At 51.6% G+C, this 15,437-nt stretch overlaps 2 protein-coding genes and 1 non-coding gene across 4 annotated transcripts; 1 reads left to right on the top strand and 2 right to left on the bottom strand.

Annotated features, from left to right (window-relative positions):
• Positions 1 to 336: 336 nt before the first annotated feature.
• On the bottom strand, positions 337 to 444 carry LOC123579495. The gene has a single exon (XR_006702800.1). It is a non-coding gene; the product is annotated as a small nucleolar RNA U13 (small nucleolar RNA).
• Positions 445 to 4,103: 3,659 nt separating this feature from the next.
• On the top strand, positions 4,104 to 12,702 carry CAPNS1 (calpain small subunit 1). The gene is made up of 11 exons (XM_045441214.1): positions 4,104 to 4,265; positions 5,144 to 5,361; positions 6,353 to 6,386; positions 6,669 to 6,758; positions 6,912 to 6,969; positions 7,071 to 7,135; positions 9,134 to 9,202; positions 9,303 to 9,381; positions 9,524 to 9,640; positions 11,901 to 11,959; positions 12,141 to 12,702. Exons 2-11 carry the CDS (start codon positions 5,162 to 5,164, stop codon positions 12,165 to 12,167), a joined length of 798 nt encoding a protein of 265 aa, XP_045297170.1. The 5' UTR covers positions 4,104 to 4,265; positions 5,144 to 5,161; the 3' UTR covers positions 12,168 to 12,702.
• A 710-nt stretch (positions 12,703 to 13,412) lies between these two features.
• LOC123578295 (cytochrome c oxidase subunit 7A1, mitochondrial) lies at positions 13,413 to 15,188 on the bottom strand. 2 transcript variants are annotated; one of them, XM_045441249.1, is made up of 4 exons: positions 15,058 to 15,188; positions 14,237 to 14,323; positions 14,006 to 14,090; positions 13,413 to 13,530 (listed from the first exon to the last, which is right to left on the bottom strand). In XM_045441249.1, the coding sequence occupies exons 1-4, from the start codon at positions 15,070 to 15,072 to the stop codon at positions 13,475 to 13,477; spliced, it is 243 nt and encodes an 80-aa protein (XP_045297205.1). In that variant the 5' UTR covers positions 15,073 to 15,188; the 3' UTR covers positions 13,413 to 13,474. The 2 variants fall into 2 exon arrangements, with proteins under 2 accessions (XP_045297205.1, XP_045297204.1); XM_045441248.1 differs by having other exon boundaries at positions 14,237 to 14,294; positions 14,960 to 15,087.
• Positions 15,189 to 15,437: the final 249 nt, after the last annotated feature.

Below are 15,437 nucleotides of genomic sequence, written 5' to 3'. Positions count from 1 at the left end.
CTGTGTGATCTTGGGCAAGTAATCCCATCTCTCCCCTCATTGACATGATATAGTAACACTTCTACCTGCATCAGTCAGAATAGGCTGGAATATGCTGTGGTAAGAAATGAACCCTAGACCTTAGTGGACTAACTCCTCAAATTTTATTTCTTGCACATAGAAACAGGCATGTCCTCCATGCCATGGCTTAGTGACCCAGTTAGCTTCCTTCATGTGGCACCTCTGTGCTTGCCTGACTCCCAGTGTTGCCTAGGCAGGAGATGAGAGCATAGAGCATCCTGTATTGGCTTTTAGATTTATTTATTTATTATTATTATTATTATTATTATTATTTTACATCAGACAGGTAATGTGCCAACATTGTAACAAGGTTTAAGGGTGGCTGGCACATGTCACATAACAGCATGAACATCCAATCATCACACCTATGAACTACAAAAGGATCTAAATGCTACATTTAAAAGTGACATTCCTGGGGCACCTGGCTGGCTTAATCTGTAGAGCATGTGAGTCTGCGCTGTTTGATCTCTGGGCCATGAGTACGAGCCCCACACTGGGTACAGAGATTACTTAAAAAATCAAATAAGGGGTGCCTGGCTGGCTTAGTGGGTGGAGCACGTGACTCTTGATCTCAGGGATGTAAATTTAAGCCCCATGTTGGGTATAGAGATTACTTAAAAATAAAATCTTTAAATATTAAATAGAGGCACCTGGGTGGCTCAGTTGGTTAAGCATCTGACTCTTGATTTCGGCTCAGGTTGTAACCTCAAGGTCATGAGATCGGACTCTGTGTTCGGCTCCATGCTAACCATGGAGCCTGCTTGGGATTCTCTCTCTTCCACTCTCTCTGCCCTTCTCCCGCTTGCATTTTTTCTCTCTCTCTAAAAAATAAATAGGCATTTAAAGAAAATAAAAATAAATAAAACAAAATTAAAAAATAAGTAAAAGTGACACTCCCAATATTTCCATTCATATTTTATTGGCCAAAACAAGTCACATAACCATGCCTGAGGTCAAAGAAATCTGGGAGATGGTGGAAGACTTTAGTAACGCTTGCTGTCCTATCTCATTGATGGTGCTGAAATTCAATGAGAAAACTCACACAAAACATTTCATTCTTCAACAAATATTTACTGAGTACCAAAGACATGCCAGGCACTGTTCTAGGAACCAGGTACACAGCAGTGAGCAAGAGACAGAAATCCTTTGAGGAGCTAATATTCTAGTGGGAGAGAAAGACAAGGAACAGGATAAATAAGTAAACTATATACTATGTTAGCAGATGATAAATGATAAAGGCAGTGGGGGGTGGGATGGGGAGTGTGTGTGGGGGGGTGAAATCAGAGATCTGAAAGGACCTTCCTGAGACCACTATGTGTGCAGACTTGAGGCACTGAGAGGTGAGGCACTTAAGGTGCAGCTAGAGAGGGCCTTGGTTATGGGGTAGCAGCCCTCAAGTGCACCAGGAAACAGGCTGTTTGGATATGGCTGCACTCACTTGCTGAGCCTCCCTGTCTGTGTTCAGCTGGGAACATCCAGGGTAAGCTGCCAGTAGGGCTTCTTCTCACTTTCTTAAGAGAGGTAACAGGACAGATCACTAGCATGAGGACTTTGACTTTTACCAGGAGAGAGGTACAGCCAGAGGAGGACTCAGTCAGGAGGGCCCAGTCCGGTCAGGGCCTGACTCAGGGTGTCACAGGCTCCGTCTAGCTCTGGGTGGGATGCCCACTGTGAAGGCAGGCATGGGAGCGGGGAGCCTGGGGAGGGGCTACTGTGGTGACCAGGAAGAGGAGGGTGGAGGCCTATCCAGGGCAGGGGCAGTGCAGGGGAAGAGAGTTTAGATTCTGTTGGTGGAGTCAACAAGGTTTCCTGACAGGTTGGAGTAGGTATGAAAGAGAGGTCAGGGATGATCTGGGGGTGTCTAGTCTCAGTCACTGGAAGGACAGGGAAGGTGGGGAGGGAGTATATTTGGGAGGAAGTCAGAAGCTTCGTTTAGGATGTGTGCAGTTTGAGACAATTATAAGACAGCACCCATCCCCCCCCCCCCCCGAAGGTGAGTAGCATGCAGGTTGTAGGAGCCTGATGTCTGGGTTGAAGACAGAAATTTGGATATTAATAGCCTAGAGATGGAATTTAAACCATGCATGTGGGGCAGATCCTCTATGACATGAGTGGGATCCAGAGGAGCAAGGCCTGAGACTTGGAACTTGCCAGGATTAAGAGGTCAGGGAGACAGACCTAGGTGACAACAAATGGGATAAGATGGCAGTGTGTGTTACAAGGAAGTATAAGTTACAAGCAGGTGACAGCAAGCCTCACCTAGTCATGGGTGGAGGTGGAGACTGGGAGTGCTTCCTAGAAGAGGTGACTCCTGAGCCGACACCAAAGCCTGAGTACATACATCACCAGGCAAAAAAGGCAGGAGTGTTCCAAGTAGAGGTCACAGCCCATGCAAAGTCTGGCAGCAAGTGAGCCGCTGGAGAGGGCAGAGAGCGGAAGCTTTCCAGTCTGGCAGGGAAGGGTGCGGTGAGAAGGGAATCCGGATTAGTCATCATCAAGTTTTGGCATTAGCCAAGCCCAGGTTCACACCTGGTCCTGCCATCCTCTGTGACCCGAGGCAAGTGACCCGGCCTCTATGTTCTCTCCAAGTTCCTGCCTCATAGGCAAGTCTTGTATAGCAATTCTTTGGCTTGGCTGCAACTGCATTTTTGTCTGTTGTGATCTTGTTATCTGAGATATTATCATATTAATTACATTATTTATTTTATTTTTTTTTAGTAATCTCTACACCCAGTGTGGGGCTCAAACTCATGACCCCGAGATCAAGAGTTACAGGCTCTTCCAACTCAGCCAGCTAGGCGCCCCAATATTAATTATATTACAGAAGAGTCAAATACATTAAGGTAGTGGTTAAGGTTACAGGCTAGGGAGTTTATGCTCAGTTTATTTCTTTGTAAAATGGAAATACTGAATTCACCCATTCCATAGGACTGTTATGAAGGCATATGAAGATATACATAAAGTGATTAGGAGAGTGCTTGGCCTGTATTTTTATCAGTGTTGTCTAAAGATGAGTCAGTCAACCACCTGCGGAATCCAGGTGGGCTACAGGAGGGAACAGCATGGGTACAGACACACAAAATTACTCTTTACTAAGCGTTTAACCACTTAATTCTGAAGGGAGCTTGGGAACACTTTTACTCATTTTAAAGATTAAAGATTTTAAATCATTAAAGATTTTAAAGATTAAAAAAATCCTTAAAAAAAAATAAAATCCTTGCTCAGAGCCCAAAGGATCCGTTAGGAAATGGCAGAGTCAGGATTCAAACTCAAGCCAAGCCAGACTCCAGGGGAGATTCTAAACGCTAGACTTGGGATTAAACTCCATCTGAGTAGCCCTGAAATTTGGAGGTTGGAGCCTGAGAAAGGTCTCCAAAGGAGACTTCAGTCGCTATTTTCCCGGCCAGCTTCTGCATTCCCCCCACCTCTCACCCTTAACCCGCTCTTGGGAACATCTAGCCTCAAAAGCCAAGACGTGGCCAGAGGGACTCTTCCTGTGCCCGGGCCCCTCTTTAGAGATGGGAAGAATGAGGCGACACTTGGTGACCCTGACTCGGGATAAGAGGGTGCGGGGTTGGAGGAGGCAGAGGCAGCTTTTGCAGGCGGCAAAGTCCTACCCGCACGACTGACCGCCATCCGGGCTGCTGCAGGGTCCCGGGCGAGCCTTAGCCCCTACCCCAAATGCGGGCGCTTGTCCCCGGGCTGTGGGCCATACAAAATTCAGGGTCTCCGGATGTTTTGTCGCGACAAGGCTAGGAGCCGAGTGCTAGAGTCCCTTTTCCAGCGGACCGAAAATCGCACCCGTGGCCGCGTGGAGGCTGGCTTTGGGGCGAAAACTCACACTGCAACACTAGGGTGTGATCTCGGGCACGGTGACTGCAATCCCCCCGGATTTCTTCAACAGAGCCGAAGACTAGGGTAAGACCTCAGAGCTGTGAAGCCAGGGCGGGGACGGAACCCACAGTCCTGGAAACCAGCGGGGCGGAGCTGTGGCGGCCGCATCTCGTTACGTGAGGCGGATCCAGATCACGCACGCGCAGCTTCAATGCCGGCGCTAGGACCGCGCGGATGCATACTTGGCCAGGCCGCAGTGCTTTACCGGGTCTAGGCCGCCTGAGTCACCAGCCCCGCCCTACGGAGCCGGACGCTGCCGGAGGCCCGGGAGCAGCACAGGCGAACGGACCCGCGGACGTGTGAGCTAGGCGGTGAGCGCCCGATTTGGATTATCCCTGTGCTCTGTAATCCCGGCCCTTGCGACCCCAGATTCCACGAGACCCTTAAATCTCGGCCTCAGGGGTCTCCCAGACCCATGATCTCAGATTTGAAGCCCCAGTCTGTCCGATCCCTATCCCGCCCCGGGGACTTTTCCACCCTCAGTTTTAGGATCTAAAATACGAGCCCTTGGATTTGAGAGGTACCCCACAAATTCTGATCAGGGTGGGATCTCCAGAACCACGATCCTTACTTAGATCTGTGCTCCCAATTCTAATGGGAACCCTGTTATCCCGGGCCCCGGGATTCACATCCACAATTTTGACCCGAGCCCACAGAACCAGCGGTGACACTGTAATCCCTCTCCTGGGAGTACCTAAACCCTCAAGCCCACATTCTGGATTTCCTAAACCCTGACCCGGAAGCCTCCGGGTCGGGAATCTCTGATCCGCGCCCCTGACCCGCCCAAGATCCCGAAGTCCAGTTCTGAGGCTCAAGTCTCAGATTCGAGTGGCCAGACACGTCAAACTTGTGGCCCTCATCTTGAGAACCCCACCAGAACCGGGACCTCTACCCTTAATGATGCCTATGCATAGACTCAGTCCAGGGTCCTTCAAGCCAGACAGAGATCCTTTGGACCCCGAGGGGATTTCAAGATCCTCCTTCCCAATCCCACTCCTCCGAGAACTACCTTCCTCTGGAAGCCCAGACCCCATCCCAAATGGACCTTCAAGTCCCAGCGGGAGGATAAGTTCCCGCCCGGAGGCCTCATATTACTACCCCAAGTGCAGCTGCCAGAAATGCCTATTTTTGTGGGGAGGGAGCGGGCTCAATGGCGATGCGGCCTATTGACCCTTTTTTTCCCCCTCAGGAATCTAAATTCGCAGCCATGTTCCTGGTTAACTCGTTCTTGAAGGGAGGCGGCGGCGGGGGAGGTGGGGGCCTGGGCGGAGGCCTGGGGAATGTGATCGGAGGCCTGATCAGCGGGGCCGGAGGAGGAGGCGGCGGCGGCGGCGGCGGCGGCGGAGGAGGCGGAGGCGGTGGCGGAACTGCCATGCGCATCCTGGGCGGGGTTATTAGTGCCATCAGGTAAGGGGGGGGCCTGAGGAGGGGAAGGGCCTGGCGGAGGAGCATGTCCCACCTGCATAGATTGAGGTAGTCTGGGGACTGACCTGCATCCTTAATTAGGCTGGGCGGGGCCTGGGCTGGGGTTAGAGGAGGGCCCCTCCCGAGGGGGCGGGCCGTAGTGAGGCTAATGGCAGTTCAGGAGGCGGGGCTTGGCTTGGGCGGAGTCTGACAGTTGAGGGGATATTGTGATGGGACGCGGCTGGGTTTTGGGAGGTGGGGCTTAATGGGTCTGGGCGAGGCCCGCTTCCCGCTAGCCTGGAAACGAACGTTAAGAGGGTGGAGCCAATGAGGCTGGGAGTGGCTTCACGGGGGCAAGGCTTGTCTTAGGGTTGCGGCAAGGCCGTCGTAGGTGTGTCAGTGAGGAAGTAGACGCAGAAGAGGCCGAGGCCTGATGGGATAGGGGAAATGTTCTTGAAGGGGCTGGGTCCGTCTGGGAACTGGCTGGATTAAAACAGAAATACGTCCTGGTGGAGGTAGAGCAGGTTGTCGTTAGGTGCCATTAGGCCCCTACCTAACCTTGGCCACCCCTCGAAGGGGTGGGAACTCGTGGAGCTGGGGTGGGATGTTGGGAAGACACCGGGATTTAGGAAGCCAGGGGATGGAGTAGGTTCCTAGACAGAAAGGACCTGAGGAGGTTAGCTAACCCGGGAAGCTGGGTTAGCGCTTCTATGAAGCAGCCCTCAAAGGGGCTGGGTCTATTGAGGTATCTGCTATAGGGCAGTGTGCTCTGGCAGGAGCGGGACCTACTGTGGGGGGCGGGCCTGTAGGTTTCCTGCCAGGTGCAACCAGGGTAGCAAAGATAGGGGTAGATGAAGACAAGGACAGATGAGGCAGGCAGAGGGGGCAGGTATGGAGAGTGGTGGTAGGGAGGTTGAAGGGTTGGGGCGTGGGGTCTGGCACTGTCTATGGAGGCCCCGCCCCCTGGTGCTAATTCCCTTACTCCTCTCTCCAGTGAGGCAGCTGCACAATACAACCCAGAGCCTCCGGTAAGCCACCCTCCACAATCAAAGACCTTGCTTCTCACTCCAAGGCCTTTTTCATCACCCATCCTTGTCCCCTTTGTCTTATAAAATTCTTCTCATTTAGTTTCTCCCTTGTTGTGTCCCCGAATTTAGTCATGGGTCTTAGCTATATCCACTCCCTCTTCACTGACCACCTCTCATTCCTTTGATCATCCAGTCACCCAGCCCACTCTGACTTTCCCACCTAGGGCTGTTCTGGCCAGGGCACCCCTCCCCCACTTGCTCTGAGATCTCCTCCCTCTACAGCCTCCACGCACCCATTACTCCAACATTGAGGCCAATGAGAGTGAGGAGGTCCGGCAGTTCCGGAGGCTCTTTGCCCAGCTGGCTGGAGATGTAAGTAACCCTGGGCTCCCATCCTTGTCCTAACTTCCATGCCTTCCTTTGGGCTTCCCTTGCATGCACACTCAACAACTGCAATATCCAAAGAATCCCCATTCTGCCTCATGACACTCTTCCCTTTTAACCATCCCCGGCTTCTCCCTACAGGACATGGAGGTCAGTGCTACAGAACTCATGAACATTCTCAACAAGGTCGTAACCCGACGTGAGTGATTGGGGTCAACACACAGGGCAGGTTTAAAGTCATGGGTGCTGGCTGGGGTAGCTGTGTCCTCTGGCCTCTGACTTTCAACCTGTCTCCCACAGACCCTGATCTGAAAACTGATGGTTTTGGCATTGACACATGTCGCAGCATGGTGGCCGTGATGGATGTATCCTTGGGGCAATCTAGAGGAAGTTTTGGATGAAGAAGGAGTTTTGTGGGAGCACAGTTGGGACAGTCAGGGTGTAGCTTTCACACCCACAATGTGGACATGCATATATATCAGAACACACATCCACTACCACACATCCAGACATGTGGCAATAAATAGTAACATCACCTGTCACAGCTGGCACTTCACAGCCATCCTGTTAAACAGGCAGAATTGTTATAGTCCATTTTATAGATGAAGAAACTGAGACTCAGAGAGAGGCAATCATTTGTCTGAAGTTATAAGTAAAGGGTAAGTGCCAGGATAGGAATTTGGACTCAGGTCTTTTAGGCTTGAGGACCCAAGCTTATTTCTTGCCTTCCTGCCTTCCTTCCTTTTTTCATTTTTATTTATTTTAGACAGAGAGAGAGAGAGAGCAGAGGAGATGGGCAGAGGGAGAGAGAAAATCCCAAGCAGACTCTGCACTCAGTGCATAGCCTGGGATTGTGACCTGAACCAAAACCAAGAGTCAGACATTCAACTGATTGAGCCACCCAGGCGCCCCTCTTTTTTTTTTTTTTTTTTTTAAAGTAAGCACTATACCCAGTGTGGGGCTTGAACTCATGACTCTGAGATCAAGAGTAGCATGCTTTACCGACTGAGCCAGCCAGGTGCCCCAAGAACCCAAGCTTATAACTATTATACTTGTGCCCATATACATGTACATGTATACAAGGGCATACCCGTATACATGAAGATATGTGAAGGCATGGTCACAAGAACACATGCATGTTTACACATGGGCCAGTCATTAGCTGATCTTGGATATGTGCACATAGGGAAAATGTAGACACACATTGTCATGTGATCACATACATGTGTTGCACAGTTACATAATCTTGGCTGTGCCATTTAACAAGGTTACTGAGCCTCTCTGTGCCTCAGTCTGCTTGAGTATAAAATGAGGTAAATGATTATGGTGACACCTGATTTGGAGGGCCACCCAAAGGTTTAGCACACTGCATAGCACTTAGTACTAAATGGTCTGTACACATTAGCTGCTACTGTGATCTTCTGTAGATTTTCATCTCTGAATCTGTTTCTTTCTCTGTGACTGGGGAATGATACTGGTAGGCCAGTGTCTTAAGAATTTAGTGAGAAAAGTAATGTTCCTGAGAAGCTTAGCACTGCCTGGCATGTGTTAGGTAACTTGATAAAGTCTTGGCTGTCATTGTTATTGAGAGTTTATCAAATACTAGCCTCTGAGCTAAGGGCTTTATCTCATTCTCTTTTTATCACAAACCCAGCGGGTGTTTATTATCACCTTTCCTTAGAATTCTAAGACCCTTGTTTTTCACATGTCCTGACATTTATGAAATTGAATTGCTATTACGAATTTTATAAACGAGGAGTTAGCAACTATTTTCAGGTAAGGAATTTATAGTTTAGAGAAGTTCAATATAATTCCCCATGGTTATGTTTAAATTAGAAATATGGGGGCACCTGGCTAGATCAGTTAGTGGAGCATGTGACTTTTGATCTTGGGGTTGTAAATTCGAGCCCCATGTTAGGTGTAGAGATTACTTAAAAGTAAAATCTTGAGGCACCTGGGTGGCTCAGTTGGTTAAGTGTCTGACTTGCTCAGATCATGATCTCACAATTTGTGAGTTCGAGCCCCATGTCGGGCTCTGTGCTAACAGCTCAGAGCCTGGAGCCTTCTTCAGATTCTGTGTCTCCCTCCCTCTGCCCCTCCCCCACTCACATTCTGTTTCTGTCTCTCTCTCTCTCAAAAGATAAATAAACATTAAAAAAATAAAAAATAAAATCGTAAAAAATATATGAACTAAACTACGTATGGATAAAAAGAAAAGTAAAACCATATCTAAGGTGACATGACTGGGGTGGGATGGGAGCTAGGGTTTTAGCCCAGGTCCCCCTGCTTGGTCATTATTCCATGGCATACAGTGCATGCCTCTGGGCACAACCATCACACTATTCTTAACACCCTTCTACCAGAGTGACACCACAGGCAAGCTGGGCTTCCAAGAATTCAAGTACTTGTGGAACAACATCAAAAAGTGGCAGGTGCGTGGTAACCTCACACTCCTAGCATAGAGACCCTCAAGCCATGAAGATGCCATGCCCCACGATGTTCGGTTGACTTCTTCCCTCCCTGTCCCCACAGGCCATATATAAACAGTTTGATGTTGACCGTTCAGGTACCATTGGCAGCAGTGAACTCCCAGCAGCCTTTGAGGCAGCAGGTACGGCTGGCAGGGACATGGTTGGACTGGGTGGGGGGATGGGTAAGACAGCCCCTAGTGCGCTGGTCTGAGGGTGAGTCCCAGGGGTGGGAGTGGGTTGGGCCTTGTGGGCCTCACACCTGAGAAATGAAACCATTCTCAGGGTTCCACCTGAATGAACATCTCTACAACATGATCATCCGGCGCTACTCAGATGAAGGAGGGAACATGGATTTTGACAACTTCATCAGCTGCCTGGTCAGGCTGGATGCTATGTTCCGTGAGTGATATACCCCAGCTCTCTTCCTGGGTGGGGATTTGTTCTACCTCCTATGGGCGAGGTTTTCTCTGAGTCTGGCCCTGAGGCAAGCAGCTCCAGTGAGCGAAACACCCCCAGTTGCCACCCTCACGTCACTCACGGTCCACTGGAGGAGAGGCAAATCACCAGACAGTGACAGCTCAGAATGGTTACATTTGGGGTAGGGAAGCTCAGGGCAGAGTGATCGAGTGTGAGAGGAGAAGCTCAGGGCCAAGTGGGTTTAGATTTATGAATGGGGAAGCCCAGTGGACTATTTGAACCTAGGAGGTACCCGATGCAGACTAAGGGATCAAGAGAGCTTCCTGGAGGAAGACACATGTGAATTGGGGCCTGAGGGACGAGGAATAACTCTAGGGGTAGAGGGGAGACAAGTGTTGCTCTTGGAATAACTCATGCGAAGGCCAACAAGGGAAGGTGCTTTTGGTGTTTTTTGTTGAATTCCATTCTCAATGCTGGAAAGGGGGTAGGGTGCAGAGACAAAGGCTGGGAGGGGTTAGCAGGGGCTAGATTGTGAGGGCTCTTATGACCATGATTGCATTGAATCCTTAAGACTACCCTGAGAAATGGGAGTTACTGGCCCCATTTTCTGGAGGAGGAACCTGGGGTTCAAGGAGGCAAAACTGCTTGCTCACAGCCACTCAGCTAGGAAGTTGCAAAGCCAGAATTTGAACTTGGATCTGAGAGAACTGAGTGAAAGGAAGTAGAGCAGTGGGCATGGTCAGGCCATGCAGGGCTGTGAGTGTCACGTTCAGGGGTGTTCAGACATTACTGGGGGGCATTGGAGAGCTATAACAGGTTCTAGACAGAGGAAGGACAGGGCCAGATTTGGTTTTAGGAAGATCCTCTAGCCTCATGAGAGCCCAGGAAGGGCAAAGCATTAAAACCTTGGGCAGAGAAAAAGGGGCAGGTATGTCAGGGACATGAAGGGGAAGGTGGGAATGGACAATAAGGGCAGATGATTCCAAAAGTCACATATGAGAAGGCCTAAGAAATGGCTATTGGCAATAGTAACTGTAGTGAGTGCAGTGTCTGGGACACTACGTGTGTGCACACCTGAGGGTATAACTGAGTGGTGAGTGAGAGAGGGAGCACAGACAGTGTAGGCTCAGGATTGCTTAGGTTTGGCTATGGGTGGGGAACATGAGTCAGGTTTCAGGGCAGGAGTGGGGACCATACCAGACTGTAAGAGCAGGAAGAGGAGGAGAGCTAGGCCCTTAGAGGTTTATGCAAGGCTGGGGCTTGGGCAGAGGTGAGGCACAGGTCATATGGAGGCCATTACTGAGGGGGCTCACAGCCTGGGTTCCAATCCTGATGTTCCTAGGGCGCATTACTTCATATCTCTGGCCCTGTTTGAAAATGACAATCTGGGCGCCTGGGTGGTTCAGTCAGTTGAGCATCTGACTTCGGCTCATCGTGATCTCTGGGTTGGTGACTTTGAGCCCCACATCAGGCTCTCTGCTGTCAGCCTGTCAGTGCAGAGCCTGCTTTTGAATCCTCTGTCCTTCCTCCACTCATGCTCTTTCTCTCAAAAAATAAATAAAACATAAAAAAAATGACACCTCACAAAATTTAATTAAATCAATTAATACATGGAAAGCACTTTATGCAGTGCTTGGCACAGAGTAAGAACTCAATAAGTGCTTGCCATTATTTTTTTCACGTATGTGTGTGTGTGTGTGTGTGTGTGTGTGTGTGTGTGTGTGTGTGTTATTGAGTAAATGACATCCAATGTGGGGGCTTGAACTCATGCCCCTGAAATGCTGCAGTCAAGAGTCGAATGCTCCACCAACTGAACCAGCCAGGTGCCCCAAGTGCTAGTATCATCATCTCATGTATTAGTATATTTTTATCCTTTTTTAAAAGATTTTGTTATTTTTCTAATGTTTATTTACTTTTTGAGAGAGAGAGAGAGAGCAAGAGAGCATGCAAGTAGGGGAGGGGCAGAGAGAGAAGGAGACAGATAATCTGAAGTAGGCTCCACACTATCAGCGCAGAGCCTGACTCAGGGCTCCAGCTCACGAGCCGTGAGAGCATGACCCGAGCCAAACACAACTGACTGAGCCACCCAGCCACTCCTAAGATTTTATTTTTAAGTTATCTCCACACCCAACATGGGGTTCGAACTCAGAATCCCAAGATCAAGAGTCGCATGCTCTACTGACTGACCCAGGCTGTATATTTTTATCCTAAAAGGCAAATCCCCATCCCTTTCCTTCTCTAGGTGCCTTCAAATCTCTTGACAAGGATGGCACTGGACAAATTCAAGTGAACATCCAGGAGGTAAGAACCCCCATTCTGGGATGTGGGTGTCTGGCAGGGGACTCCCTCCTCTCAACCCCATGTACCAGCTCTGAGCTTGGACTCCCGCCCTCCTATTTTCCCAACAACCCCAGGGTCAAAGCAGAGAATGTGTCTGCTAGTATTCCGTTCTCTGCTCCTCACTCTGCCTTTCTCTCCCCAGTGGCTGCAGCTGACGATGTATTCCTGAATGAGAACCCCAGACCTGCCCCCTCATTGCCTTGCTATAGGAGTCCCCTTGGATTCTTCCGTCTCTCCCAGGGCTGAGCCAGTCTGCAGTGTTGCCTTCATGGGTCCTACTGGCCCACAGGTCTTTCGGTTCCCCCAGCCCTTGGCACTCGGCTTTTCAGTCAACAGCCAGGGCCTGACATGCCCCGACGCGCCATGCCCTGAGTTACCCCTGGCTCTGAGACACTCTAACACACCCTGCTCCAAGGGTTACCCCACGCCCAGCACACCCATCCCACACCCACTCCATAACCCCTCTCATGTACATGTGCCAAACCCAACAGTTATGTTGCTTCCACACCCCAAGGGCCCTTCCCTCAGTTCTGGGAGGCTCCCTCCAGTCCCTACACACTCTGGCACACTTGTTCACAGTTACTACCCTGGCCGAACTCCAGGCCATAATAGGCCCAGGCGCCCCTGTGCCTTTGTCTCTACTCTGCTCTCAGCCTGCCAGGCCCAGGAGGAAATAAAAGCACCCCAGTTGCTGCTGTCTCTGAGATCTGCCTCCTGTTTTGAGAGTTGAGTGGTGGCTCTGTCTCTATCAGGGGCAGAGGGAAGTCTAGGTCCTAGGAGGCAGGGGTGGTTTTGTCTGTCCCCAGGCCTGGATCTGGATGTTTCCTAGTCCTTTTCTTATCTATGTCTTTTTTCTCATACTGGATTCTAGTTGAGCCGGAGCCTCATTCTTGCTGAGATCTCTCACAGATCCTGTGGAGACTGAGACTGGGACCCATAAGCCTGGGCAATCTCTGCTTCTGCTGCAAGAGCCAGGCTCTTGGGAGGTCTCAGTACCACCCCTGGCTCTGTCCCCCAAGGCCATGTTTGCCCCCTCTCTGCTCTGTCCTGAGTGAGTCTGCCCTCAGTTGCCTCTGCCTCTGTTGTGTCATGGGCCATACTCAGTATCTTCCTTCCCACCCTCAAGCCTCTGCAGGGAGAGGGGCTGCCATCCCAGAGTCCAGAGGCCCTGTCGAACGGGGGACACAACCCCAGACTCCCAGGTCCGGAGAGGCAGCCCAGGGGTGCTGTTTGGGGTCCCCAGCCCCTCAGGAGGGCTGAGAGGCAGCGACATCGTAGGAGTAGGCTTGTAGTAGCAGTGATCCTCTAGCATGAGGGACTCCAGGCTGGGACAATGTGCTGTCCATAGTGTAGAGATTCCTTGCTGGTGGGAAAATGGGTTTGGGGGGCATACAAACAGAGGCCACGGTTGGGCTGGGTTCCCCAAGAAGCCAGCACATTTATTGATGCTTGTTCAGATCCTGCAGGCTTCTTGTCTCACTTGTTGTGAGGGAAGGAGGCCCAGCCAAGGCAGTACAGGCTATAGACGGTGCCTAGAGAGGGAGTATGGTGACAAAGAGTGAGATCCTAATTGCTTCCCTGAACCCCGTCTCAGGCTTTGAAGGCCCTGTGTAGGCTCCGTATCACCAGTCTGGATCCTATCCCCAGATCAGGCTCCAGCTCCCTTCCTAAACTGCACTTCAGGTACAGAATCCCCTAGCCTTGATCCAGACCAGGCTTCCAGCTTTCTCCACAATTCCTGCCTTGGCCCCCAACACCCGCTCCTGGGACAGGAGCCCAAGCTCTAGGTGCTACCTTCCTATATGCCAGCGTGGACTCCTGGACGATCCCCAAACCTGGCCAGCCCAGAACCCAATCCCCCTCCCTAAGCCCCTGCCCAGTCACTAGCTCTCTCCCCAGACCTCAGCCCAGGAACCAGCCCGTTTCTCACTCCAGCTCGAGCCCCGCGCCCCCCACCCCCACCCCATCCCTCCTCGCGCAGTTCAGGCCCACAGGCCCTGCACTCACCCCCTAGACACAGGCCCATGGTCAGTCGATACAGGATGTTGTCTGTTGCCCCGCCCTTCAAGTGTACTGGGAGGTCATTGTCCGCCTGGGTGGTGGGAGCGACCAATGAGAAAGGGGTGCACGTTGCTCTGTGGACTGTATTTCCCGGCTGCCCCGGCTGCCCCTACTCGGCTCAAGGACCGAGCTTGGGGGTCAGGGTTCTTCCCTTCGCCCCGCCCCCGCTCCGCCTACCTGGAAGACTTTCTGTTTCTCAGCCACTCGGTTCTCAAAGCGGTTCCGGGCGGTTGAGCTGAAAGAGCGAACCAGTGCTTGGGAGACCTGGCAGGGGAGGGAGTGGATGGGTATTGGAAACACCTGAAAGGGCGCCCCGAAGGGGTCCGGCTGTTGGGGGGTGGGGTGAAGAGTCGGGCTTTCAAGAGCCCCGACACTGGGACGGCTCTATTCCTTGCGAGAGTCTCAAAAGCTAGGTCCGAACCGCCAGCACGAGGAAAGGAAGGGGTCCCGTCAAGAAAGCCCAGAAAAAAGGGCTCGCGCCTAGAGGGTCTGACTGAGAGGTTCCCGGATTGTTTAGAGGGTCCTGGAAGAGGGGGGAGGGGGGCAGATGGGAGACTTGTTCTGCGTGTCCAAGTCCGGGGGTGTTTTTGGGGGCGAGGGTTTCCTGGATTAATGGGAGGAGCCCAGGTCCCAGGAATGATCCACTCCTGGATCTGGGTGCCTAGTGGGGATTCCATACTGCCTAAGAAGTGAAGGGGAGGGGAAGCGGTGTTAAGTTCCCAGGGCCTAGGTCCGAGATGTTAAAGGAACCCTAGGTGAAGTAAAGAAGCTCAAACTGGGGCATTGGGCCATGTTGGGGGTTCCCGGTTGTCTCAGAACCCCTTGGATTAGAAGGGGGGGGGGGGGGTTGAGGGTCCCAGACTGTTTAGGAGGTAGTCACAAAGTCTGAAGGGGGCTCACGTTCCAAGGCCCCAGATCCCGGGATGTTCAGTGAGTCTCGTTATAGGGGCGAGGGCTTCCGGGTTGGGGTCCCCCGCCCAGCTTTTGGGGGCCCTCACCCGCAGGGCCCTCATTCTGCGTCCTCCTCTTCGGCCGGAGTCACCTCCCCTCTCAGCCCAAGGACACACAGGGCCCTCCCCTCCCCGGGAATTGCAGGCCACGCCCTCCGCACGCCGCGGGACAGCTGGTCCCGGGGTCAGTGGTGGCGGGCGGGGTGTGGGGAAAATCGAACAAATCCGGCAGCCAGATTCGCATTTGTCCAACAGACGCGCGGAGAAGAGGCTCCAATCCCGCCCCCGTACCAAAATGTTTAAAGCATTCTCTGTTCCTTGGAATTTCTACTGGTCCAAGTGGAGAGGAAAACGGAATGTGTTTTTGGTTTGTTTCTTCGGAGATACTCGTCCAGGGCAAGTGCAATTCCTCCCCCATGGTCTCTCAG

Source organism: Leopardus geoffroyi, chromosome E2 (genome assembly GCF_018350155.1).
Source record: "Leopardus geoffroyi isolate Oge1 chromosome E2, O.geoffroyi_Oge1_pat1.0, whole genome shotgun sequence".
NCBI classification, from domain to species: Eukaryota; Metazoa; Chordata; class Mammalia; order Carnivora; family Felidae; genus Leopardus; species Leopardus geoffroyi.
The sequence above is the reverse complement of the archived record's forward strand: the minus strand, read 5'-3'. Positions and strand labels throughout refer to the sequence as shown.